The sequence below is a fragment of the Homalodisca vitripennis genome, chromosome 2, assembly GCF_021130785.1.
Source record: "Homalodisca vitripennis isolate AUS2020 chromosome 2, UT_GWSS_2.1, whole genome shotgun sequence".
Taxonomy (NCBI): Eukaryota; Metazoa; Arthropoda; class Insecta; order Hemiptera; family Cicadellidae; genus Homalodisca; species Homalodisca vitripennis.
In genome coordinates this window covers 196,069,288-196,095,130 of record NC_060208.1, presented here as the reverse complement: position 1 = coordinate 196,095,130, position 25,843 = coordinate 196,069,288, and the positions used below count along the sequence as shown (strand labels likewise).

The following is a 25,843-nucleotide window of genomic DNA, read 5'->3' as shown; positions in this document are numbered from 1 at the left end:
AAAATCTACTCCTTAAAAATAGCTTATCTAAAGAATTCAAAACTCTCGTTACAGTCTATGACTCTATATGATATCAAATCAAATTTTGTTATATGCACACAAGTACATTTGAATAGTGTTGAGTGTTAGTCACAGTGCTGAACAACTATTCTACGACAATGAACACACTATGGTACTTATGTTGTAAACAATGTCTCTAGAATTTGTGCTGCATCAGATAAAGATAAAGAACAGGGTAGCTACTCACAAAAAAAAATTCAAAGCAAAAATGTCCTTTAAATATAAGTTTCATTGATAATATCGTTTTAGTGGCTCTTGCGATGTTCAGGCAATAATATACTCGTAATGTACGTAGATCATAGAAGCTGAGGCACTCAAAAGAATTAACATCAAGTTTCCCATCCATAATCAAATAACTGTAATTTTATAACGCTCTTTAATATTATCTGGAAAAAAGTACAAGCACTTACAGAAGTAGTCATCTCTCTTGATTTTATGTTTGTTACAACCATCTGGAAAATATTACAATGAATTAATAAAATCATAGCTTCAACTCTATTTTTATAAAAAATACTTGTTCTAACAATTAGTGACAACAACGGTTATGATGGGTGTTAGTAATCGGCCATTGAGAGTTAGACCTACCCACTTACAAGTCATATTTCCCACTTGTAAATCTTCCTCTGCGGGAAACTGGAGCTTGCTCTTCCAGCCACCATCAGGAGTGTCAGTTTTCTCTTGATATATTTTTTTCAAAAAGTAAACTAATTTTTCTTCCGGGCTCATATTTTTGCGAGTGATATAGTGGTCGCAGTAAACCCTGCAATGAAAGTTAACAATAAGGAACTACTGTAAATATCCATAGCACAAACTCACACAGATATTTATGCAACTTTAATAAACTTAAATCTAATTAATGAAAAATATTTAATGTAGTCTCCAGTTAACTAATAAAAGTTAAGAATAACTCTTATTCTTCTAAAGTTATCTCACTTTAATTATGAAAGTATTTATCTGATAAGCTAATATCCATGGAGAATGTATAGGAGTACCCACAGCTCCAATATTTACAAGAAATGGAAAATAAAATTGTATGAAATGTTAGTGAAACATTTTTATAGTTTGATATTATCAGCACAAAGTTTCTTATATGACAGGTAAAATTCACCCTCCTTACAAAGACACATTTCAGGATAAATCATAATTGAGCAAAATATAAATATTAGTCTAACATAAATAAAAAATAAGTGCATGTTCTGATAGGTTTGTGTAGGCTAATCTAGTCTTATTTTTAACATACTGTTACTAGTTGTGTATTTCAAATTTAGCATTTTACTTTTATCTGTTTACTAATTTATTACTACGTAGTGTACTAAATATTTAACACAACATTTTTGTCTTTTTTTTTGTATTAATCGAAACATCACATTCAAAGTTTTCAATGGATTTTTGCTTCAATACACTGAACTCATAAATATGATTTTCAGGAGATTTTGTGTAATGTAGACACGACAAGTTATAATGTAATTGGGGGTTATTAGCTCAGACCGACTCTAACTGGTAATAACTTTTATTCATGGCATTTACAGAACAATTATTTCAGACATACCAGTCAGGATGGATCTTCCAGTTGCCACTGAAGAAACTAGTGAGAGGAACACCTGGAACAAAACTGGACATCACTTTATAAACTTTCTTATAAATTGGGCAATATAAGGAAATCATTTCTAAAACTATTTTAACTTCCTCTTCTATACATTGAAATTCCTTCTTCCATCCTCCACAAATAACTGGTTTTCATGAAAACATGAAAATGTTCGTCCATATGTGAGTGTAAGTAAAAGTGTTTAGCCGTAACCAAACATTAAAGAACTCACAGAAAAAAAACATTGAACTCGAGAAGCAAGTTTCAGTCCTGAAGGCAGAAGCAGCCAATCATAAGGGTAGTACAGATCAGCTGAAAACCTTAAGCAAAACCCATATTACTACTCAAACAGATAGTTGTGGATCTTCGATGCAAGATAAGCCACAAACCTTAACAGCTATCTCAACAGCTGGAAATAGCCCAAATTACATCATGGAGACTAACATTAAAGACTTGAACGCTAAGCCTCAATGCCACTGCTCATTACCCCAGGCAAAGCCAAATACTCATGAGCAAAGCACCCAAACTGGAAAAACAACAACTTCAAGAGACTTCAAGTCGAACACAAACACGTATGACAATATAGGAAGATCTAAAGTTATAAAGAACAAATGGGGTAAACAAAAAGACCAAATCAGTGTCTCCCTTCAGTCAGCAAAGTTCAAGAAAGTTGAGAAAAACTGACACCAGTGAGAATTTCAGCCACTCATTAAAGCCAATCTACCAAATCCCATTGAAAACCACAACAACTGCTCCAGATGCACCTACCCCTGTAGTACCTACCTTAACGAGAAGACCTATCAACGCCACAAAACTAATGCCCTCAGAAACCTTCACAGAGTTTTATGATAAAAATATTGAGAAATTCAAAGCCAACTACTACAAAAATCAAATTTCCACTACAGAAATGAACATTGCTCCTTTTTTTAAAAAAACCAGCCAGCAGCATCAAACACCCAACATAATAAATAATGCATCTTACTTGGCACAAAACAAACCCGCAAAAAATAAAACACATGATCTAACAGTTTTCCATCCGAATATACAAAATTTATTGAACAGATCAAATAGACTTTATAGAAAATCTGAAACCGACACCTAATGTAATAATTCTAAGTGAACATAGCCATCATATGAAATTGAAAATACTACACTAATACCTGGATATACTCTTAAGGCACATTTCTGTAGGGATAAACAAAAAATGGGAGGGGATTGCAAATATATGTAGAGGAAGAGCTAGAAAAAAAATACCTTTAATAGTAATGTTACCCAGTATTGTAAAGAACTCAGATGTGAAATGGCTGTGGTAAATTCAAGTTCAAGTTCTTTATTAAACATGTTGACAAAGTTAACAATGCATATGCCAAGTCAATACAATAAAACATTAAATCAAAACAATCATTCTAAACTTTATTTTATAAAGACATAATTAAAAAAAATTATCTACAGAATAATATGCTTTTTCAGCAAGAAACAGCCTCAACTTTCTCCTAAAAACTTTGTGACTCTGTACCAACTTTAAGCTTAATGGCAGTCTATTAAATAAAATCACTGCAGAATATTTCAAATGTTTCTTATAAAACGAGGTGGAGTGTGGAGGGATGTTCATAATGCATCTGGGATTACTTCTCGTACCGTAGCAGTGTGACGGGAGAAACTGTTCAAAAAGGTGGACATTTTTATGGAGATACGAAATGGTTTCCAAAATATAAATGGAAGGGAAGGTAAAAATTTTGTTGAAAATAAAAAGGTCTGCACATGAAGTTCGGGGTAAAACATGAGATATTATTCTCATGGCTTTCCTTTGAAGTCTGAAGACAGACTTGGTTTTGGTGCTCTCCGAGCCCCAAATGCAAACTCCATAAGACAAAAACGGATAAACGATACCATAATACACAGTACCGGTAACAAGAACATCAATGGACGCAAAACGAGACAGCTTTCTGAGCACAAAAATACCTTGACTCACCTTCTTGCACACATACTCTAAGTGCATAGTGAAAGATAAGTTACAATCTATAATGAGGCCAAGAAATTTAACGACACCTTCAGAGAAGATAGGCTCAGCGCCCAGGTGGATACTGAGTAAACTATTGTTTGGCCTGTTCCCTATACAAAATTCAATGAGGGTCGTTTTAGAGATGTTCACCTGCAATCTGTTTAGTTCCACCCAATAATTCAGAAGTGCATTTCCTGCTAAGAATGTATTGAGCTCTAAGCAGTCTTTGGAAGGGCTGGAAAAAGTTAGGGATGTGTGATCCGCATAGAGGCACAGATTGGGCCCAGATAAACTCTGATAAAGGTCATTGATAAAAATCAAAAAAGTACAGGGCCCAAAATTGAACCCTGTGGGACGCCCTTCCTGACCGTTTCTTGCTTGGAAAATGCACTACAGATGGTTTTGGACGAATCGACAGAACTCACCTTAACACACTGGGTTCTTCCCACCAGATAAGATTGAAACCTCTAATTCCCATGTTAAACATTTTATTCTGTATAAGGTCATGGTCAACTAGATCGAAGGCTTTGCTTAGATCAAAGAACAAGCCACTAGAATGGTTTCCTGAGTCGATAGCATCAACAATATTTTGGACAACCCATAACTTTTAAAAAAGTTGAGATGATCGGTACTGGCCTATAGTTGGAACATTCCAGATTGCTGCCCTTCTTATAAAGAGGGTTTACCACAGAAAGTTTTAGACAATCTGGGAAGACACCTGTTGAATATGAATGATAAAACTCAACACCAGGCACTTTGTGATTAAACAAATTCTTTCTCTCAGTAGCCCGGAAACTGCAAAAATAACCTACTTTTCTCTGTTTGAATCTCATCTGCGTTTTGGTCTAGCTGCTTGGGGCGGAACTACTGCTTCAAATCTTCAACGAATACTAATCATACAAAAGAAATGTATTAGGACACTGGCTGGTCTCCAACCTCTTGAAGGCTGTAGAGAGGCATTCAAGTCTCTGAAGATACTCACTGTCATTTCACTTTACATTCAAGAAGTAATAATGCAAGCTGCTGGGGAAAATCTTCCAAGAAACAATGCTGTACACCACTCAAATACCAGAAATGCTGAACTCTACAACCTTCCAGCTTATCCTCTGAGGCTTTACGAGCGAAAACCTTCGTACAATCTCAAAGATTATAAATAAAGATATTCTCATTCTCATTCAACACGTGGATAAATTTTGACTGAATTTGGGATGTAAGTGTAGTTAGTAAATACTGCAGTTATTCATCTTTAACTGACACATTAAATTCGTAACTGATAAAGTTTATATTTACTATGCATTATTCAATTTGCAATACTCTGCATCCCCTTAAAAGATTTATGTGAAATACAAAATATATTCTTTTGCTCATTTTCTAAAGAAAATATAATAATTAGTGTATTTATGTTACTATACATACATACATATGTTCTATACAACAAAAATATTTTCTTTATGAAACTGTGACTTGTTACAATTACTGAAATGCCAGATAGTGTTTCTTTTGGTAATCTTTAGGAACGTAGTTTTAGTTTTATGCGCAAAATCTTTAGTTTATTGTACATATTAATCTAAAACATTATTTTCTTAATTACATGGTGAACACCTTAAGTTTTATCTCATAAGCACAATTTTAAACCTCAAACATTTTAAAGCTTTCAATCTTAATTTTTGCAGTAGAATTATGGTTAATGTCTCATTTTTAAATATTGTTTTTACACATCCAAACCAATAGTGTTTCATGAAAAGTATTTAAGCAATAGCAATTTAAAATTAATTGGTCTTTTTACAACACCTCACTTGTTAGTTTTTAAAATTTTTTGTATGTTTGACCTTATGTTTTAGGATATTTTACACCTAAGGAAGAGCGTAGATTTAAATCCTTGTGACATAATATTCTATTTTTCTGACCTATAATAATGGCAAATGACCAAAGTTCTATCATCCTTTTTAATTGATTGAAATTGTAAAATAATCTATAAAAGCATTTGAATATGTTAATTGTATCTTTAAATGGGAAATCTCTCCCATCATTCTTGACCACAAATAAGGTCATTAAAGTGTTTTTAGTTTAAGATTTCTTTTATGGGGTGAATTCCAGATGGTTACCAATACAGCCAACTCTTACATAAATCAGTTTCAGGATCAAGATTCGTTTCATAATAAGGCATAAACTGAATTTTTATAAAATGCTGGCCAACTTTAAAATGTACTATTATTAGAAACATAGTTTTCCAAACACTTTTTGAACCCTACGGTGAAGATATTGAACTAAATTTTAATTTTAATGCATGTGGGAAAAAACACACCAAATGAAACACGACAAACAAGTGGTTGTGGTTTTGTTGTGGTATTTTCAGGTGTTGGAACCAGAAAACATAAAAAATTTTAAATTATGTCCGTGCCACATTCTAGAAATATTTAACATTTAATTACGTTAGTGAAATATATTTATCTTTTAATAACTTGATATAACTGAATGTGTTGATACCAACTAATCATAGTAATATAAATGAGGTTTAGGATACCTTCCAGTTTAGTGCGCTTGATGATGTTCCCTGCCTTTATCCAGTAGTTGCCGTATCCCTCAGGAAGTGCGAGTCCTATCGTGAAGGGAGTTCCCTTTATGCCAGAGAAGTAGTAGTTTCTGGTTTCTGATCCAACTCGTCTCTGGTTAACAGATAAGTTTATCAATTCTTTTAATTTTTTTTATTTATTTATAACAAACATGCCTCTGTGTGTTGGGGCAACAAGTTTTGAGGGAAGGGAGAGAGATTTTTCAATAAATGATATTCCTGTTCTTAAATAAACCGTAAAATATAGCTTATACTATGACATTTTCATACAATGATCCTATAACTTACTTTATGTACAAAAGTTTATTTCATTTAACATTTGAGAGTGTATAAATACAGTTGCGTACTAACAACACAAAACTATGAACTGTACATTGCGCTGCAACCCATACTTGCATTATCATGTCCCCCATACTATAGCAATAATTCTATAACTATGGCTTGTAAGTATTTTGCTTCAATTGTTTTATATTGCAATACATTATAAAGATACTTCAAATGCCATGCAACATAAAAGGTGTTAATAAGAACGGAGAAAGTTAAGTCTGTATCATAAATACACTTTGCAATAAATTAAATTAAACGTAAATAAATATGGTAATGTAGATAAATCATGCTATCAGTTATAACCATACACTATGTTATATAAAAGAAGAACTGAAACAACATAAATAATGAATTTATTTTTAAAGCTGACAATTTGCAGTATACACCTTCAGCCAATCAGAAACGGAACAATCACAGGCATTCCATTCGTTATGATACCCAACTAGCCCCCATAACCATCTAATGATACCCAACTAGAGCCCATAACCATCTAGTGGTACCCAACTAGCCCCCATAACCATCTAGTGGTACCCAACTAGAGCCCATAACCATCTCTAGTGTTACCCAACTAGCCACCATAACCACCATCTAGTAGTACCCAACTAGAGCCCATAACCATCTAGTGGTACCCAACTAGAGCCCATAACCATCTAGTGGTACCCAACTAGAGGCCATAACCATCTAGTGGTACCCAACTAACTAACGTCCATAACCAAAGAAGATAGAAATCATAAATCTATATATATAAAAAAAAGTCGTGTTAGTTTACACTATTTATAAGTCAAGAACGCCTGATCCGATTTGGCTGAAAATTGGCTAGGGAGGTAGCTAAGAACTGGGATAAGAACATAGGATACTTTTTATTTTTATCCCGTTCCCGATTCAGGATTCCGCCCCACTGGTCTCTCTAAAAGTTACAGAAATACCCAGTAAGAAAATGCATTGCAGCAAACATATTGTTATTAAGTGAAAGAGCCTTTTCAAATTTAATCAGCTGTTCTTTGTAAACATGTATAATGCGACAAAAGAAACATTATGTTTTATATCATTTAATTACTATTTTACATTTCTTTACACTTATAGTTTGAAAGCATAGAGTAAGCTTAAGAGAAACAGCAAATTTTGTTTCAAACTGTTTCTGCAATCACTGTTAAACATAGACTTTACTATCCAGATAATACAATTCAAATTTTAATTTTTTACAATTGAAAGCAATTATCTCTGCATCTCCAAGTCAGATTACATTATTTGCTATCATCATTTCGACATGCTTTCCATCGAACCCATCTAACCTATGGCACAAATACAAGGATAATATGGCAGAAGATATTTTTACATCAAATTCGTGTCAATTCAAGAAATCCCAATCTTGAAATGAATTAGGAGATACATAATAGGGCCTTGCTTTTGATTGAAGACATGTGCTATCTTATATGCGGTAGTTTATTAGTCAGGTTAGGAATGCCAGTGCCAAATTGTGAAATGAATGACGCATTTAATCGAGAATTGGAACGGAAATGTAAAATATGATCACCAGGAATTAGATTTAGAAGTTCAAAAAACGAATGTACCCCTGATGAATCCCCAACAAATGGAAGTTTATGATACATTAATGAAGGCAACTGATGATGGAAATGGTGGTTTTATCTATTTCCTGGATGCCCCTGGTGGAACTGGTAAGACATTCCTCATGTCAGTAATTTTAGCCACTGTTCGTGCAAGATCCAACACTGCGGTTTGCAGTTGCTTTCTTCTGGAATAGCAGCCACATTACTAAAAGGATGTCGTACGACACATTCTGCATTAAAAAAATTGCCGTTAAATCTGGAATATATTGAAAAACCAACATGCAATATGGCACTCCGCTATGGCCAAAGTTTTATCAGAATCGAAGATCATCATCTGGGACGAATGCACAATCGCACATAAACGTGCATTGGAAGCACTCTACCGAACATTGCAAGATCTAACGTAATGACTCGAGATGTTTTGGAGGCTCAATGATTTTACTGCCTGGCGATTTCCGCCAAACATTGCCAGTAATTCCCAGATCGACTGCTGCCGACGAGATAAACGCTTGCCTCAAATCATCGAATCTATGTTAAGAAACTTCAGCTGACAACAAACATGAGAGTTGCATTGTTGAAACGATACATCTGCTGAAGATTTCTCTGAGCAATTGCTGACTATCGGTAATCGTCGAGTACCTGTCGACGAATCGAGCGGATTTATTTCATTTCCTCCGAATTTCTATAACTTTGTCTCATCGAAAGACGAACTCATTAACAAAGTATTCCCAAACCATCGTTACTAACCTCAAAAATAATGAATGGTTGAGTGAGCGAGCAATTTTGGTAGCTAAGAATAAAGATGTAGATGACTTAAACTACATAATTCAGAATGAGATCATTGGTACACTGCATTCTATCAAATCTATTGACTGTGTAGCAAATGAAGGTGATGCCACCAACTATCCAATTGAATTTTTAAACTCCTTGGATGTACCTGGCTTACCACAGCACAATTTACAACTAAAGTTTGGTTGTTGTAATCATGCTTAAAAACTTAAACCAGCCAAAACTGTGCAACGGAAACACATTTTGGTGGTAAGTAAATTGATGAACAATTTTATTTACGCCACAATACTCAAAGAAAATTCAAAGGTGAGGAAGTTGTCATTCCGAGTATCCCGATGATCCCAACCGACATGCCATTTCAATTTAAACGACTTCAATTTCTGATCCGTCTTGCATTCGCCATGACTGTAAATAAGTCACAAGGCCAATCGTTTAAAAGTTTGTGGTCTTAATCTCGAACATCCATGTTTTTCCCATGGTCCAATTATATGTGGCATGTTCACAGGTCGGAAGACCTTCCGCGTTATTTTTTTCGCGCCTAATAAAAAAAAAACAAAAAATGGTTTATCACAAGGTGCTACAATAAATGGCAAATAAAGAATCATTGAATAATTATATTTTTTTATTTACAATTATCCTAATTTAAAAAGTACAAAATGTGATCATGTGATATTGCCTTTAAGCGGAACAAAGTTCGCTGGGTCAGCTAGTTAAACATAAAGAAATATGGTAATGTAGATAAATCATGCTATCAGTTATAACCATACACTATGTTTATATACACAAGAAGAACTGAAACAACATAAATAATGAATTTATTTTTGCAGCTGACAATTTGCAGTATAAACCTTCAGCCAATCAGAAACGAAACAATCACAGGCGTTCCATTCGTTATGGTACCCAACTAGCCCCCATAACCATCTAGTTATACCCAACTAGAGCCCATAACCATCTAGTGGTACCCAACTAGAGCCCATAACCATCTAGTGGTACTCAACTAGAGCCCATAACCATCTAGTGTTACCCAACTAGCCACCATAACCATCTAGTGGTACCCAACTAGCCACCATAACCATCTAGTGGTACCCAACTAGCCACCATAACCATCTAGTGGTACCCAACTAGCCACCATAACCATCTAGTGGTACCCAACTAGAGCCCATAACCATCTAGTGGTACCCAACTAGCCACCATAACCATCTAGTGGTACCCAACTAGAGCCCATAACCATCTAGTGGTACCCAACTAGCCACCATAACCATCTAGTGGTACCCAACTAGCCACCATAACCATCTAGTGGTACCCAACTAGCCACCATAACCATCTAGTGGTACCCAACTAGCCACCATAATCATCTAGTGGTACCCAACTAGCCACCATAACCATCTAGTGGTACCCAACTAGAGCCCATAACCATCTAGTGTTACCCAACTAGCCACCATAACCATCTAGTGGTACCCAACTAGAGCCCATAACCATCTAGTGGTACCCAACTAGCCACCATAACCATCTAGTTGTACCCAACTAGAGCCCATAACCATCTAGTGGTACCCAACTAGAGCCCATAACCATCTAGTGTTACCCAACTAGCCACCATAACCATCTAGTGGTACCCAACTAGAGCCCATAACCATTTAGTGGTACCCAACTAACGCCCATAACCAAAGAAGATAGAAATCATAGACTCGCAGTCACAACATGTGAATGAACCGAGTCTGAACTGAAATAATAAAACTTACCCATCTAAAAATTCACACTTGATCATAAAACCAGTGCAAATGATAATAAACGTCTAGTAGTTGTCAGCAAAATACTACGATTAATATAGACTCTCAGTCACCACATGTGAATGAACTGAGTCTGAACTGAAATAATAAAACTTACCCATCTAAAAATTCACTCTTGATCATAAGACAAGTGTAGATGATAATAAATGTCTTGTAGTTGTCAGCAAAATACTACGATTAATACAACTGATGACTAGGAATTAGCTCTTGTGTTTTTGTAAACTATTAAAAACAGCATTTTTTAAGATAAAACAGGTTTATTACAAGCACGAAAATATTGAGACTTACCATATCATCATAAGGGAACTTCATGCGGAGATGAGAAATGTTACTGATCTGGCCCCCAGTGTGATTGATCATAGCTTGTCGCAGCTAAAATACATCAGTATAGTCATTTTTACACTTCCAGCAATTGAAAAAACGGTAAAAAATATAACAGACAATAGACAATACTCATTGAGATATGTTACAGAGTCAAAAGTAACCACAATAGATCGATGTCTAGTCAAATCATAGATTGTCATTCCATGAGTAGATTCCCAAGTGTGTATAAGGCCTGATTTTGTAGCCAATGATGAAGAATTCTCTTCATGATTCTTGGGTTGTCATTTTTCAGATAGTCAGCCAACTTGTTGAACAGCTTCATTCCAGCATAGGACGGCTCTTTTCAAATTAGGTAGTTCGGTAATTAGTGAGTATATAATTTTGTTTGTCTGGTGAAGTGATTATGCAGATGCTTTTTTTGGAGGATCCTTGGTTCTGCAGTGCATAATGGTTTCCAGGATGTAGATGGAAGGCACTGCCAATAATTTTTAGTCTTTAAATACGTTTCTGCAGTTCTCTGTAGGTCCTATTCATACCATTATCCTTGGTGCTTTCTTCTACATAATTAGGTCACAAAGAAGATTTCCATCCGAAAAACAACCCCAAATAGTTATTCCGTAACATAAGTGACATTCAAAAAGTGCATTGTATGCAGTTTTCGTGGCTTCAGGAATATTGGTAACAAGAGAAATAGGATGAAGTTGGATCAGGAAGGAAGGTTTGGTAATCAAAAACTACACCATCATTCAACTCATAGGAAACCATCTCGTTTTGTGTGTAACTCTGGTCACCATATGTTTCTCCTATAGTCATCAGATCTATGGTTAACACTGGTATAAAGTAGCCTAACTCTTTTAAAGATTTTAATTTTAACATGTCTGTAAGAAATCAAGTTACGTAAAATATAATAAGTAGTGCTATAGTTTTCAGTACAGATGTGCCAGTAAGGAGACTGACTGTGTCAACCACTCCTACCCATATACCACAGTATGTTCATAATTATATTATTTGACTGAGAGATTGTGTAATTTTAATTAGCTATTCATACTAAACTCCATTACTCATGGAATTATAAATAATTAGCAAGGCACGTTTCCAATGACCAGCACAGCGAAAGCTAGCTGAAAGACCTTTAAGTGTTTAACTATTTTAAATCTATGTTTTTGTTGTTTGTAAGTTAAGCACACATTGTTAACTTATTTTTCAGTATTAGCTATAAACGGTCTATATGTACATGTTTTTGTGTAATGACAATAAAAATGTTATGATATCGTATCTTTATAAATAAAAACGTTAGTTAAATACCTCTCTATAGTATTTGTAAATAAAGTAATATAACCTATAACAAAAAAGCAACCAAATACTACTACAGTAAAATTCCATTAATCCGACATCCTATTTTGGCACGCTTGGTAATCCGGCACGCCTTTAAAAAAGTAAGATTTTCCTGAACAACGCAAAACAATCATTTAATATCCCACACAACGACGTATGATGATCATGCGGGTGTGGAGAAGAGGCTAGATGTCATATTCTGCAACTTCGGGTGATAACGATTAGACCTAGAGTCAAGTGAACTGTTCGCCTGTGTAACCAGTTACACTTTCCATGATTCTAGTAACGGTAGGTGAATTTCACAATAAATGTGCTCGACACAGGTTATCGACTGGACTGGCAGTGGCAGTGGCAGTACGGTACAGGGCCATGATCAACGCTCCCTCGACCTCGACCATGTTCCACTCATTTGTTATGATGTGTAAATAGACCGTTAAAAAATATTTTGTATAAATCCACATATAACAAGGACTACCTAAAGGTTATAATTGAATAATAAAAACGTGTTTTACTATCATTGTTTATTAACTTTCTCTACATTATTTCTCTGGTATGCATGCCTCAAGTCCTGACTGTGCCGGATTAATAGAAGATTACTGTTTCCATATTTTAGATTATTTTAGAGTATTATAGCTTGACAGACACATACTGACCTCTAATATCTTCTCATGTGGTTCCCGAGGTGTGCTGTTGTCATCATCCATCAATTCTACTTCTGTCAAATCAACACTGTTGTAGTTAGTTCGTAACTTTCCTTGGTGCTGTTGTTCAGAAAACACTATCAGTCAATTATGTCTTAGCTATACTCACAGCAATACTAAACAGATCAAATTCTATTGAATTTTACGTTTAAAATAAGTTATAAAGTATATCTGTTTACAACTTTCAAAACTGTGCTGTAAAAAGGTTTTATATAACTTTTTGTAAAATATTCAGGACTTATTTTACAAACCTCTATAAGGTATTTTAGATTTGGATTTTTTTCAATTGGCTAACCATTAGCAAAGCCTATCACTTGGGGGGCTGAAAAAATGTTACCGGTTTGTCTGTATATCTGCACAATATATCAAAAACAAACTGACTTATAGATTTGAAGCTTCATTTTTATATGAGTAACACCTAGTTTGACGATGCCCCAAAATCTCAACATCGGTCTTATGAGGAACCATGATGGCAATGAGAATATGCAGAGTAAATATGTACAAATAAGCAGAGTAAAATCAGATGCAATTTTGACATGTGACACGGTTACTGGCCGACCTTATCTTCCGCAAGGCCCGTATGGTTCCATGTAGGAAACAAACAACCCTGTTTTGGAATGATTTGAGCTGTTTCCTAGGGGTAGCGGCCAACCGGTTGTATCACAAGGGGGAAGCGTAGGTGAGAGATGGCCGTATGATCGAAATGTAAAGGAGCTGCTTGGTGGAGGTTGTAAGTGGTGAAGAGAGGTGAAGAAGTGGAGCAAGAGACATGAAAGCCACCCGGCCAATCTGGATTCTGCGATTTGCAGCAACGTTTGTCGAGAGCCGCCTTATCAGCACCATCCCGAGATAACTTGTCTATGTAGTCCATCGGAGTCTGTCACCCTGGATAGTTAAGACTTCCCGAAGAACCGGGCCATAGTCCTTCCAGGTAAAGTAGATCGATTCACATTTTTCTGTGTTGATCTTGATCTGCCAACAAGTGAACTACGCGGAGAACAGATCCATTTGATGCTGCATGTAAATGCAGGATTGACACATACAGGATAAAATCAAGAATGTCAGGATTGTGGGACGGATTTGGTGGAAGTGAGTTGGAGTAGCAGGAGCATTAAAATCACCGCTAAGCTAGCCGGTGGCGGGGCAGATGGAAGAAGCTGAACAAGTTCAGCGGGAGTAATCCGTGATCGAGGAGGGTTATAAATTGAGGATAGAATGATTTCAGGTCCGCCGAAAGAAGCGGCAACCGTAGTGACTTCGCTAACAAAGTTTGGGTGGGCGAAGTGGCGGTGTGAAACTCGACGATGAACAAAAATAGCAGTCCCACCATATGGAGGAGCACAAAGTTGAATTGGCATATAGGTACGATAAACAACATATTTTGGAATGGCAAATGAATGTTTAGGAGAAAGGTGAGTTTCCTGAACAAAGTTAATGTTAACGTCAGAGTAATGAAGAAAATGAATGAGTTCATGACGTCTATTCCTAATTGAGCTGCAGTTCCGCATAATGAGACGAAACTGTCTAGACATGGCAAGTGGGCATGAGAAGGTCGAATAGATTCTGGAGTAGAACAATAATTTGTATAGTTCCCCCAATAAAAAATAACCTGAGGAGGTAGGCAGCGGTCTGCTAAGCAGAGGCTGAGATGGTGTTGTGGCCTTTAAAAAGGCACTTTCGATCGGCGTCAGTGGTCTTCACTGGGCGAGCCGTACAAGGTCTAGGCAGTTGTTCACAAGCTTAGGGTCGCTTCGAAGGGCGATCTCGTGGACGAGATGACTAAGTCTAAGGAGTCTCAGGAGAGATCGAGATGGAGAGCTTTTGACGGTAGGGTGATGCCGGGGGGAGGGTTCCTGAGTTGGTCGGCCTCCCTCGAACCGCATCAGACCAAGTCGACCGCAGGTCAGAAGAAGGCTCGAAGTTATCACCCGATGAGGAGGAGGCTTCACCTGAGCTGTCGCCCCTGCCGACGTGGTGACTCATTTAACTGAGAGCAGACTCGTTGGTCGTGATTATTCATATAAGCGTGTACTTGAATAAGGTAGTTATTTGCTGTCACGACATTTTGGCGGTTCGTGTCTAAACTCCTGGTTTTTCTTGCTAATAAACACAGCACCTACGATAACTAGCATTGAGCGCTTCCCCACAATTGACACAATGGCCTATTTTGCCAGATGGGTTTTCACAAAACCGGGACGAATGCAGTCCTCCACATCCCACACATCTGGCACAGGGCCACAATTATCCGACCCATGTCCGAATTGTTAACATCGGACGGGTCCAGGCAGCTTTCTATAGGGGCAAACAGCAACACGTACATAGAACAAGTTGTTTATATCGTAAATTTCTTTGGCCGGCCAGGTATTATCACAGTCCTGTTCACACTCACAGTGAAGGGAGTCAGCCCAAAGATTTGTTCCCTCTTCCTAATTCGGAGTTGAAAGACATCGCCCACAAAGAAACGCTGTTCCAACAACTGTTTTGAACCTCTTCTGCGGTAGCAAAGAGAGGAGTTAAAAAAGACACCTACCGAATGCCAAACAGGGAACATGTAAAAAAACTTACATTCCGTTCAGTGAGGTAAGCTTGAATTGTACGAAAGGTCAGGATGCTTGTTGTGGTAACAATAAACTCACTCTTCGAACAGCGGGCGGTGAAATCTCCACCAGTCAGACGATGTAGGGCAGCAACATGGGTATGCCAGTCTGGAATGTGGTAAATGTAAAGCGGCAGGATTCTGGGTTGAGTAGAAGGCATCGTGTCCATTTCAGCGGACAAAGTCAAGGATAAGGCTGGACTAAGAGAACGGTGAAGAGGGTTAGAGAGATGAGCAGAAGCCTTCCTGTTCTTCGTCGAGGGACAGATTGAGGAGAGCTCACAGTATCACTAAGTATCACAGTATCAGTGTTTAGGTGGTTAAGTATTATAGTATCTTAAGATTATAAAGGACTTAACCGCCTAGACAAATAACTAACTAAAAAGTGAAAATTACAAATAATATTTAATGAAGTCCATTTATTGTGAGAAAAAAATCATAAAATCAGAATGTCTCAAAATGTCTGATTTAAAAAAATGTTAGTGTTACACTGGGGCAGTGATTTAAAATATAAACTATATGACTTATTTGTTCCATCTTTTGAGGGTTCAAGCTCAAAAGGATGCTTATTTGTACCAGTGTTTGTAATATTAAAGTTTCATTTTGACCCCTAGAATATATTCTGGAAGATTTTGACATAGGTCCAGAACAATCTATATACTAAATTTTTTAACCCATTTCTTTACCACATTTGTAAATTTAGCATTAATGACAAAATACTGTTACCAATTTACCTACAACTATTTGAAAAAATATACAAACAATCAAAATGAATTCTTACCACTAATATTAAGTCTCAATTTTGTTACAAAGATTTGATTTGATAGTAAATTATAAACTAGTAGCACAATTTCACTATAAGCAAGTTTCCAATATAAGCAAGAAGACTACGAATGATTTATTTAAGAACTTATTACTGGGATTTCTTATGTTGGGAGTATGGTTAGCATAAATCGTTGAAAACACAAAACTCAAACTTACCACAGGTCTGAAGTCTGGATGAAACACAAGATATCCGTTGTTAGTGATCATGAACGCATAGCCATTGGCTCCAATCTGGCATTAATTGACAAATGCAAAACAAACTATTACTATAAAACATAAATAAAAATTATTTAATATACAGGACAAGAACGTAGCCAACAAGGGGTCTGGACCTCCCAAATGTTCAATTTTTTTTAAATTACTAAGCGATTGTTTTATAATTCAATATTACTGACACGTACTGCTGAAAGATCATTCACAACAAAGAAATGGGTCACCAACTTTATAAGTAACAAAATGGGACCTTACTCTCTGTCCACTAAGAAAAAATATCAGTTGTCTGGACCCAGATCAAAATGTTTTCCTGGCTACGTTCTTGATACAAGGTGTTTATAAAAAATCTTTACAGCTTGAAACAAACTACAACCTTTATTTTTTACTTAATGTTATAAAACTACTACCAAAATATAAGATATTTTCTCAATTTTTGTGACAAGGAGTTTACTTGATTTTGTTATGTTTGCCATCATTTGCACGCAAATAATCAAATCTAACTTTCAGTTCGATCCACACATGAAGTAATATTTAATCATCAGTTTCAACAAACGCTCTCCTGATTCTTTCTATCAGCTTTTCTTTGGTGTTAACCTTATTTATATGCACCTGATTTATGACAAAACTTCCAAAAAATCATACAAGGTAGTATCTGAAGACCTAGGAGGCCAAGATATTGGCCCATCACAGCCAACCAATGATGTTTTATCCAAACAATCTCTAACAAACACACTCCAATGTGGTGTAAACTACCAGTGTTCATGAATGTTTCATACCAAGCTTTACCAAAAATAAAGGTCTTGAAGTAAGATTTCTATATCTTGTTTGAAACCAGAAATGAACCCTAATGAACACATACCCGTGATAAACATTCACTGCCATACACTTCTTTCAGTAAATTATACATTTCAGTAGCAGTTTTTCCAAGTCAAAAAGTTAAATTTCACAATAATTCGTTGTGCTCTACTATTACATTAACCATTTTATCCGGCAAAACAAAAACACCAATAACGCAAACGTAGGCTCTGACTAAATAGTGTTATTTAGAGTAGCAAGACTAGCTGCTATACTTAATAGAAAGGTCCACACTAAACATTAGTTGATTAATAACAGTTGAAGCATGTCTCCTTGATCCATAGCAGCATCAGTCTCATTATTTAATGGCCACACCTTGTATATCCCTAAAACCTTAACCTTAATTGAACTAGAAACAACAAGAACACATAAAATTTCAAGAACTATCTTGACAGCTCAGTTTATGTGTGTTTATTAGGATTATCTCAACTGTTGACCTTCATCTGTAGTCAACATGCAGTTTTCTAACAGAGAGGTCAGGGGTTAGATTCTCAGGAAGATCTATACAGATGAAGTGAGAATGTGCTATGAAGAGGTGCTTTGAAATACTAAAGAAGACAAAAGTGAGGTAATAGAATTTTGTGTCAAGCGGAACCTGAATGATATTGGAGCTTGCATGCTCTTCTTTTAGCTAAACGCATTATATGTTTATGGAAATTGGGCAATTATTACTGTGAGCTTTCACTATATAAAGAATGATTACCTTATAAGGCAATGTAAGCTTCTCGATGTGTTTGACAGGTATATCAGAGCCTGCCACTCCTAAAAGCTGTGCTTCTCGAGACTGAAAATACAAAAATATTTATGTATATACAGAGCAATATAGATACACAGTACTCTCTTACAACTAGATGTTAATCTTGATTATTCAACTATATTGTTGAATCTATTGTAATCTATACATTTTTTATTTCCTGATATTAAAATTAAAACAACCCCATTGGTGATGACATTTTTAGTAAGAACTAAATTTTATTTGAAAACCTAATTGAAAGTGGTGCATGTTTTCAGCCATAGTTCCCCAGCACTTCACACGTGTTGATACATATTTTGATACTCAGCTGATCTTCGTTGTAGATGGCCTGTCACAGAGGTGGATCACTCTAGAAGATACTATGAGTAAACAAATACTCATCGGATATGGCCAGTGTGTGCTGCTTCAAGAGCACGTAAGCACAGTTGTACAAACATACAATCTTGTATTATATTTTCTATTACTAACCAATAACTTTACAAAGAATGTAAAATATTTCATTCCCTACTCTAATTAATAGGAGTAGTAATTATATGGTGAAGAACATTGTGTGGAGTTGGAACATTGGGAAAGAATCAAAAGTATTGATGTATAAATCTTATTTCCAACCAATTTTATTATATGGGAGCAGAGACGTGGACGTGGACTAAAAATGATTTAAGCAGATTGCAAGCTGCAGAAATGAGATTTTTAAGAGGGATAGAGAAGACTACAAGAAGAGATAGAATAAGGAACGAAATAACCAGAGAAAGATTGAAGGTAGTTTCACTGCAAGAGACAATGGAAGGAAGAAGAATACAGGAAGATGAGGCATGTGAAGAGGATGGGAGATAATAGAATGCCTAGAATAGCACTGGAGAAGGAGAAAGGAGGAAGAAGACCAAGAGGAAGACCGAGAGGAAGATGGGAGGACCAAGTGTGGAAAGACATAGAGAGAAGGGGACTACAGAAAATACAGGTGGAGGAAGAGGAGACCTGGAATGATAGACAAAAGTGGAGGAGGCTGTGTACGACGACCCGTGATAACGGAAACGTCTGATGATGATGATGAGTAATTATATTTAATATTCTAATTATTAATAAAAAGTCTGCCACAATCAAGAAAATCTGTCAAAAGTGTATATTTATAGCCATTGTACACGTACATGTACTTCATTATGAAGTGGTCTAACATTCAAGCTTTAAGTTCAATCCGAAATTTATCTTAAAGACAAATATACATCATAACTTAGCCTTCAAATAGTGTTTGGGTATTTAATATACGTAACTGTCTCGTAATTGCAGTTTATAATGTGCAGGCGCTTTGAAAACTTTTATCTTTTGCAGTGCCGCCTGGTGGCGATTTACAACAATGGGCGTATCATATACTTCTCAAGTTTCTGAGTCTATCAATGTCATATATACAAAACATGCGGCTTTGCACGCAATTTTGTAAGTTTTGCACCTGTATGAGTACTTCTGATTCGATAGAATTATTTTTAATACGCTAATGTTGAGTTTGCCTTCTTCCCACGATCAAGAAAACATGTTAAAAAAGTGTATATTTATGGTCATTGTAATTTTCTTAGATGTTAGTACCTATTTTTTGTTCCATTGCTGATTTTGCCTCTTTTCTCATATATATATATATATATATATATATATATATATATATATATATATATATATATATATATTTATATACTTTGAGAAACCTACTTTTGTCAAAAGACAACTAATTTAGGTTAGACTACATTGTCTCTTCTATCTCCACTGTTAGCAGTTACCTGCTCCTTTGCAAGTAATTTAGTAGGAGTTGCACTTGTACGACCACTGCTGGATCGAGTGAATTATATTTTTGACGCCAATATTGAGTTTGCTTTGTTCCCACAATCAATAAAAATGTGTCAAAAAGTTTATATTTATGGCCAATCTAATTTACTTTGTTAGGTAGTAACATTGTCTTCTTTGATCTAAATACTTAATAGGCCTATTTTATAAAAATGTACAGCTAAAAGTACATTAACAATGACACTACATATTTATTTCTTTATAAACTGAAAAATATTTTTAATATTTTAGAATATTTAGAGCTGGAATTACTACATTAGGTCAAAATCATATCCAGCGAACATTCATCTAGCATAGCTCTTGCCGACTGCTTCATCAAAGGGAGTCTTCGGTGTCAAATTCTGGCCATGTGATGTTTTAGGACATTTTGTGAGATATATAAATACTTATCTAATTGCTGAAATCTGAAACAGTGTTACAATTATTTGTACACACTATAAATGTAAACAAATAAATAATAAGTAAGGTTTACACAGAACAATTGAATACATTAAAAATGCTCTTTTAATTCATTTCACAACTTTAGAGACCAATATGGAGTTTTGTTGCTGCTTTAAAGACCAGGGGGGCATAGCCGGAGGGATTTTCGAAATATAAATAGGTCTATACTCATTCCAGGGGCCCTAAGAATGTCCATGTCAAATTTCAGCGCAATCAGTTGAATAGTTTGTGCGTGAAAGCAAAACAAACAAAGGTATTTTCGCATTTATATTATTATTAGGATTAGGATTAGGAGTAGATACAGTTTTAAGGTAATTGTAACAAAAATAAAATCATCTGTTGCGACAGTTCTAGTATGTAAGCTATGACCAAAAATCAAGTCAATTTTATAAACTTACAATAATTCATGTAACGTTTAATAAATAATGAAAATTACTTCATGGTCATTACTGCTCATATGCATAAACTGAATTATTTACAATTTTACATTTTTAGTAGGGTGAGTGGTGTCCTGCGAACTACAACAAACTTATTAAATGATGCATGCTATATGTAAATGTACTTTATTATAAAGAGGTCTAACACTCAAGCTATAAGTTCAACCAGAAATTTATTTTAAACACAAATATACATCATAACATAGTGCCTTCAAATAGTGTTTGGCTATTTGCTTGTAGTAGCTTTCTCGTAATTCCAGTTTATAATGTGCAGGCCCCTTGAAAACTTTTATCTTCTAAATATAATTTGTAACTGATTAAATTTGTAAATGTAAACCACTCTCAAATCTGCATGGAGACACAAAAATTTCATTAAAATCTGTCCAGCCGTTTAGGAGGAGTTCAGTGACATACCTTACGCACACAAGAAATATATATATATATATATATATATATATATATATATATATATATACACGTAAACAAAGTCAGGTTATAGAGTATTAAGCTATTTTATTATTGCCTGATTAAATTACTAATTTTTTTTATAAAATGGAAATCATAATTTTTAATAAAAGATGTTTAACCAAAAATACTGCACTATGCAAGAAAAAAGTTCAAGGTATATTTAAAAACAAATCATTTCTACAATCCGTAAATTCTATACACTCAAAATATTAATAAAACTTTGTAGGTATTTTTCAAAAAATAAAAAAATATACACTAAAAAGGAAACTAATTAAGTATGTTCTGTTTCCAAAAAAGTTAAAAAAATAATTACAAGCATTTTTATTAATCAAATTATATACTTCAAATTTATATCTTTTTTTGCTTGTATGGATTATTTATTTACTTTTATTTACAAATTCAAGACTTCAAAATACTTTCTGTAACAGCCCACAAGAATGAGTCAGATCAGATAATTAATCTACAATCGTTACAGTATACAGCCAGGATTAAACTCAGCATATCAGACCAAGGTGAGAGGGAGAACAAGTATGGATTAACAACAGGAGTTTTGATATTGGAAATAAGATGCCAATCTGAGTCCCGCCCAATATGGTGCAGCCATGGATTACACGAGCATGCACAATTTTATAATTCTGGCACAAAATAAAATTTATAGATTTACAATATGTACACTAACCAATTAAGGATTGGATTATTTTTGTAATTCAATTTTAAGGCTAAGCAAAGAAAGATTTTCTCAATACTGAAGGACAATAATTGATTAAAGGAAAGGAAATGCACAATTATGTGACAGGAAAATTCATAGAGAAATTAGTTGAAAAAAGACCCTTTTCAATTATAGAAATATAAAAAAAATATTTCAAACCCAGCTGATTAGACGTTGGATCGTGAGGGTTTTACGGTAATCTAAAGCAAGATAATAGGAGAAACCTATTTATTTGTATTGAAATTAACACAAATATTTCAGTTACGTAAGCCCAAATCATTCTATCTAACACTACCTCATTTCCTCGGTTAATTTTGTGGTCAAAGGCAGGACCGGAAACTGAAGTCATGAGCCGATACTCCTGCATTTTTGGCGCAATGTTAAACTCTTCCTCTTCGTAGACCTTCTCAAAGCCTTCACAGAATGTTGTCTCCAAACCCCCGTCTTCCTCACCCTGTAAAATATTATGTCAGTTTTAGTAACCACGTCTAATATTAGTTTTTTTATAGAATATAGTAAGTAGAAAGCAAATACCATAGTTTTGTTCTCAATACGAAACTATCTATGACAAAAAATACTGTAAAAGTTTCTACTTGAATGCTACTGTATAAATACTACTAAATCTATTGATATTTTTTACCAAATCTAATATTAGATCAAATTAAAATATACAGGGAATATATTTTTAAGTATGTTCAACAATAATATTGTAGAATAAACATTTCATCTATAGAGTAGACACTTTGAAGACAGAGTGTACCAAGATCCAAGATTACAGAAGAGTCATCTATAATGATTCCATCTTGATGTTGTTAGAGTCTGCAAGTCCATTTATATCATGCAATACACCAGACACTGCATTCCTTCTCTACAGGCAATCTATATATCCTCCAAATTCTTACTGATGAAAACATTTAACTAACCAATAATGTCAATTTTCAGGTTGTTTTATTAAAATATACTATAAACAGCAGATTAAAATCAACAATTCAAACAATATTGTGTCTGAATGTAACTGTCATTTTTTGTTTGAATTTTTCCATCATTTACCAAAGATTGTTGATTTTCAAGAAAAAGAACATATTATGTAGGAAGGTACCAAAAAAAACTGGAGTAGCACCTCCAGAGATGGGGCTTGCATAGTAATTCTTTCACTGAGCGTGCATAACAATTGATACTCATTGAAAGTTCATTACCACTCGCCCGTGTTGTCGACCTGGCTTGTTCTGTTCATCTGCAGTGATTCTTTGTTAGTGCTGTATTGTTCTATTTTCGTTTTTTATAAGTGAAGAAGTTAAAGTGCAAATTTAAGGGAAGAAAGTACAAATACCTTGTACAGCCTTGTACCCTGTATGAAATTTTGCTTTCTAGTCATAAAATCACTATTACAACAGTTTGAGCAAAACCTCATGTGTACAAACAAGTACAGTTGTCTTCTCAATCTAAATATGGTGACATGTCAATTGATGACAAACCTCATTCTCGTTAGCAAACAACAAACATTGAATCACCAATATATACAGACAAATATATCAAGACAGGTAATGGAGAGTATTTTGAAGGGGATAATGTTTGTAAAAAACGAAATAATTTCATATTTGATAAACTGTATATTTAAAAATTTCTTTAACAGATATATAATCAAATCTAAAACATAACCTGTTTTAGTGACTTGTTACTTTACTTATCAGTTAAGTGTCATTGTTTGATGTACTAATTTGTACATGGAACCCAATTTTTGTACAACTTGTAATGTTTACTATCTAAGAATACATTTTGTTATTTTGGTACAGCATTGTTACTAATTGCCTAATTTAGTTTATAGAGGTATGTAACAATGTTTTATTATATTATGTTGATTGCAATTAGTATTTTATAAATTAGTTTAAAACATCAAATCATGTTGTACGAACATCAAATTAATGTTTCTCAACTGGTTCAAGATTGTTATTTTTGGCTGTGACAGAAAAAGAAGCAACTAAAACAAGGGATAAACAGATAAATTAAATCTCTACCAAAAGGAGTGTAAAAAACAAATATAGCAAATGGCAACTCGGACGAATTAATCAAAATACAACAAAACTTAATTAACATGCAGACAAAATATAAGCCGCATGCATGTATGTATGACATCAAGTTACAACAAAATACATTTTTTAATATAGGAAAAGCTGTAAAATATAATTGAAAACAAGGAAAAAATAACAAGCATAATATACATTTACCTAACAAGTCATGTAATTGCTTTTGATACAACATAGAAGAGAAAATTTGCACAACAAAACGAAACCAACTCGCACTAACAATTCAAGTGTTGTATAGCCATATTAATTACTGTACATAATTTAATTTTCAAAGTGTTCAAAAAGAGCTAAATTTTTATTTCTCCGCCATCAACAGATTGTAACAATGTTTAAGGTTATGTTATTAAGACATTTTCATAGGTCAATGTTTCTAGATTTAACCTTTATCACACTTGCCCATCAGATGGTCTCATTGTTCCAACATTCCTTACACCATTCAAAATAAATTTAAAAACAATTTACAGAAGGTCTAATATGATAAAAAGTTTTAAATTTTACAGTAAAAGTTATTAGTTTTATTGTTTGTTAATAAAATAGAGCATTTTATCACTTTAAAATAACTGCTGTAACAATGGATTATTAAACATCATAATTCAAATTTTTCCCCAACAACACCTTTTTATTGTAGTATGCCACATTGGATGGAAAAATATCTTGCTACAATGGGAGACCTTGTCAAATTGGTGACGATCCAGTTACTTACAAGTTCTATATCTGACAATCTGGTATACCAGATGATTGTAGTTGACCAGGGCTCAAGACTGTTCATATTATTGTGGTTGATGTCATGCATAGTTATTATAATGGTCATAATGTTTTTACTGTGCATTCTGTCATTTATTTTTATCTTTAATAAAAAAAAAACAAAATATTATTCTAAAATATTTAATACTCATTGAAACATTATGTGCACTGATGAACTAACATATATAATTATAGTTTAATAGTTGACATATCAATTTATTCTTCTTCTCTTTACACATATGTATCAAAACTATATAAGGTAAAATTGTTATCCATTTCCCAATCCAGCCTTGCTCATCTCCCCTCCTTTATTACTGGTATCTAGTTTTAAACCCTTCACCACAGTCATAGGCGATCTAGGATGGCTGAATGGGGGGGGGGTTTCCATTATAAATTCTCTGTACCTCCCAGTCAAGCTGTGGTATGGGAGCATTCCTCCGGAATATGATAAATGCTAATAATATTAAAAGTTGTAAATTTGATATCCGTTTGAGAGCATTATTATTATACTTATTTCATGCTCTACAAAACAACTATAACATGAGCTAAAATTTAACCTTTTGGAGTCTGCTCAATAACACAAAAGAATTTCAAGCGATGCTTTATTAAAGAGAATAACAGAAGCTACAGGAAAATGTTTATATCTTAGAAACTACAAGACACATCCTCCGCCTTTTACATATAATTTATAAATTCTAAAATGGGCTTCCAGGATACATATCCTTTACTTGAAAACATAGACGTGTGTTTCTATTACTTAAATAGTATGTATTTTACACATAATTTTTTTTATTTCAATCCATGCCATTCTTGATAAAAAATATTGAGATATACATT

General features: G+C 34.5%; 1 protein-coding gene across 3 annotated transcripts in view; it reads right to left on the bottom strand.

Annotated features, from left to right (window-relative positions):
- LOC124355236 (voltage-dependent calcium channel subunit alpha-2/delta-4-like) overlaps positions 1–25,843 on the bottom strand; it is an 88,307-nt gene that overhangs the window by 23,901 nt on the left and 38,563 nt on the right. For all 3 annotated transcript variants that reach the window (XR_006921749.1, XM_046806278.1, XM_046806279.1), the window contains 9 exons: positions 22,474–22,632; positions 18,243–18,323; positions 16,628–16,702; positions 13,003–13,110; positions 10,979–11,062; positions 6,172–6,313; positions 1,610–1,661; positions 654–820; positions 471–512 (listed from right to left, as the gene is read on the bottom strand). Coding sequence is in view for 2 of the 3 variants with exons in the window: in XM_046806278.1 (XP_046662234.1) it covers positions 471–512; positions 654–820; positions 1,610–1,661; positions 6,172–6,313; positions 10,979–11,062; positions 13,003–13,110; positions 16,628–16,702; positions 18,243–18,323; positions 22,474–22,632 (910 nt within the window). In the remaining variant the exon portion in view is untranslated. The remainder of the gene's footprint in view (positions 1–470; positions 513–653; positions 821–1,609; positions 1,662–6,171; positions 6,314–10,978; positions 11,063–13,002; positions 13,111–16,627; positions 16,703–18,242; positions 18,324–22,473; positions 22,633–25,843) is intronic.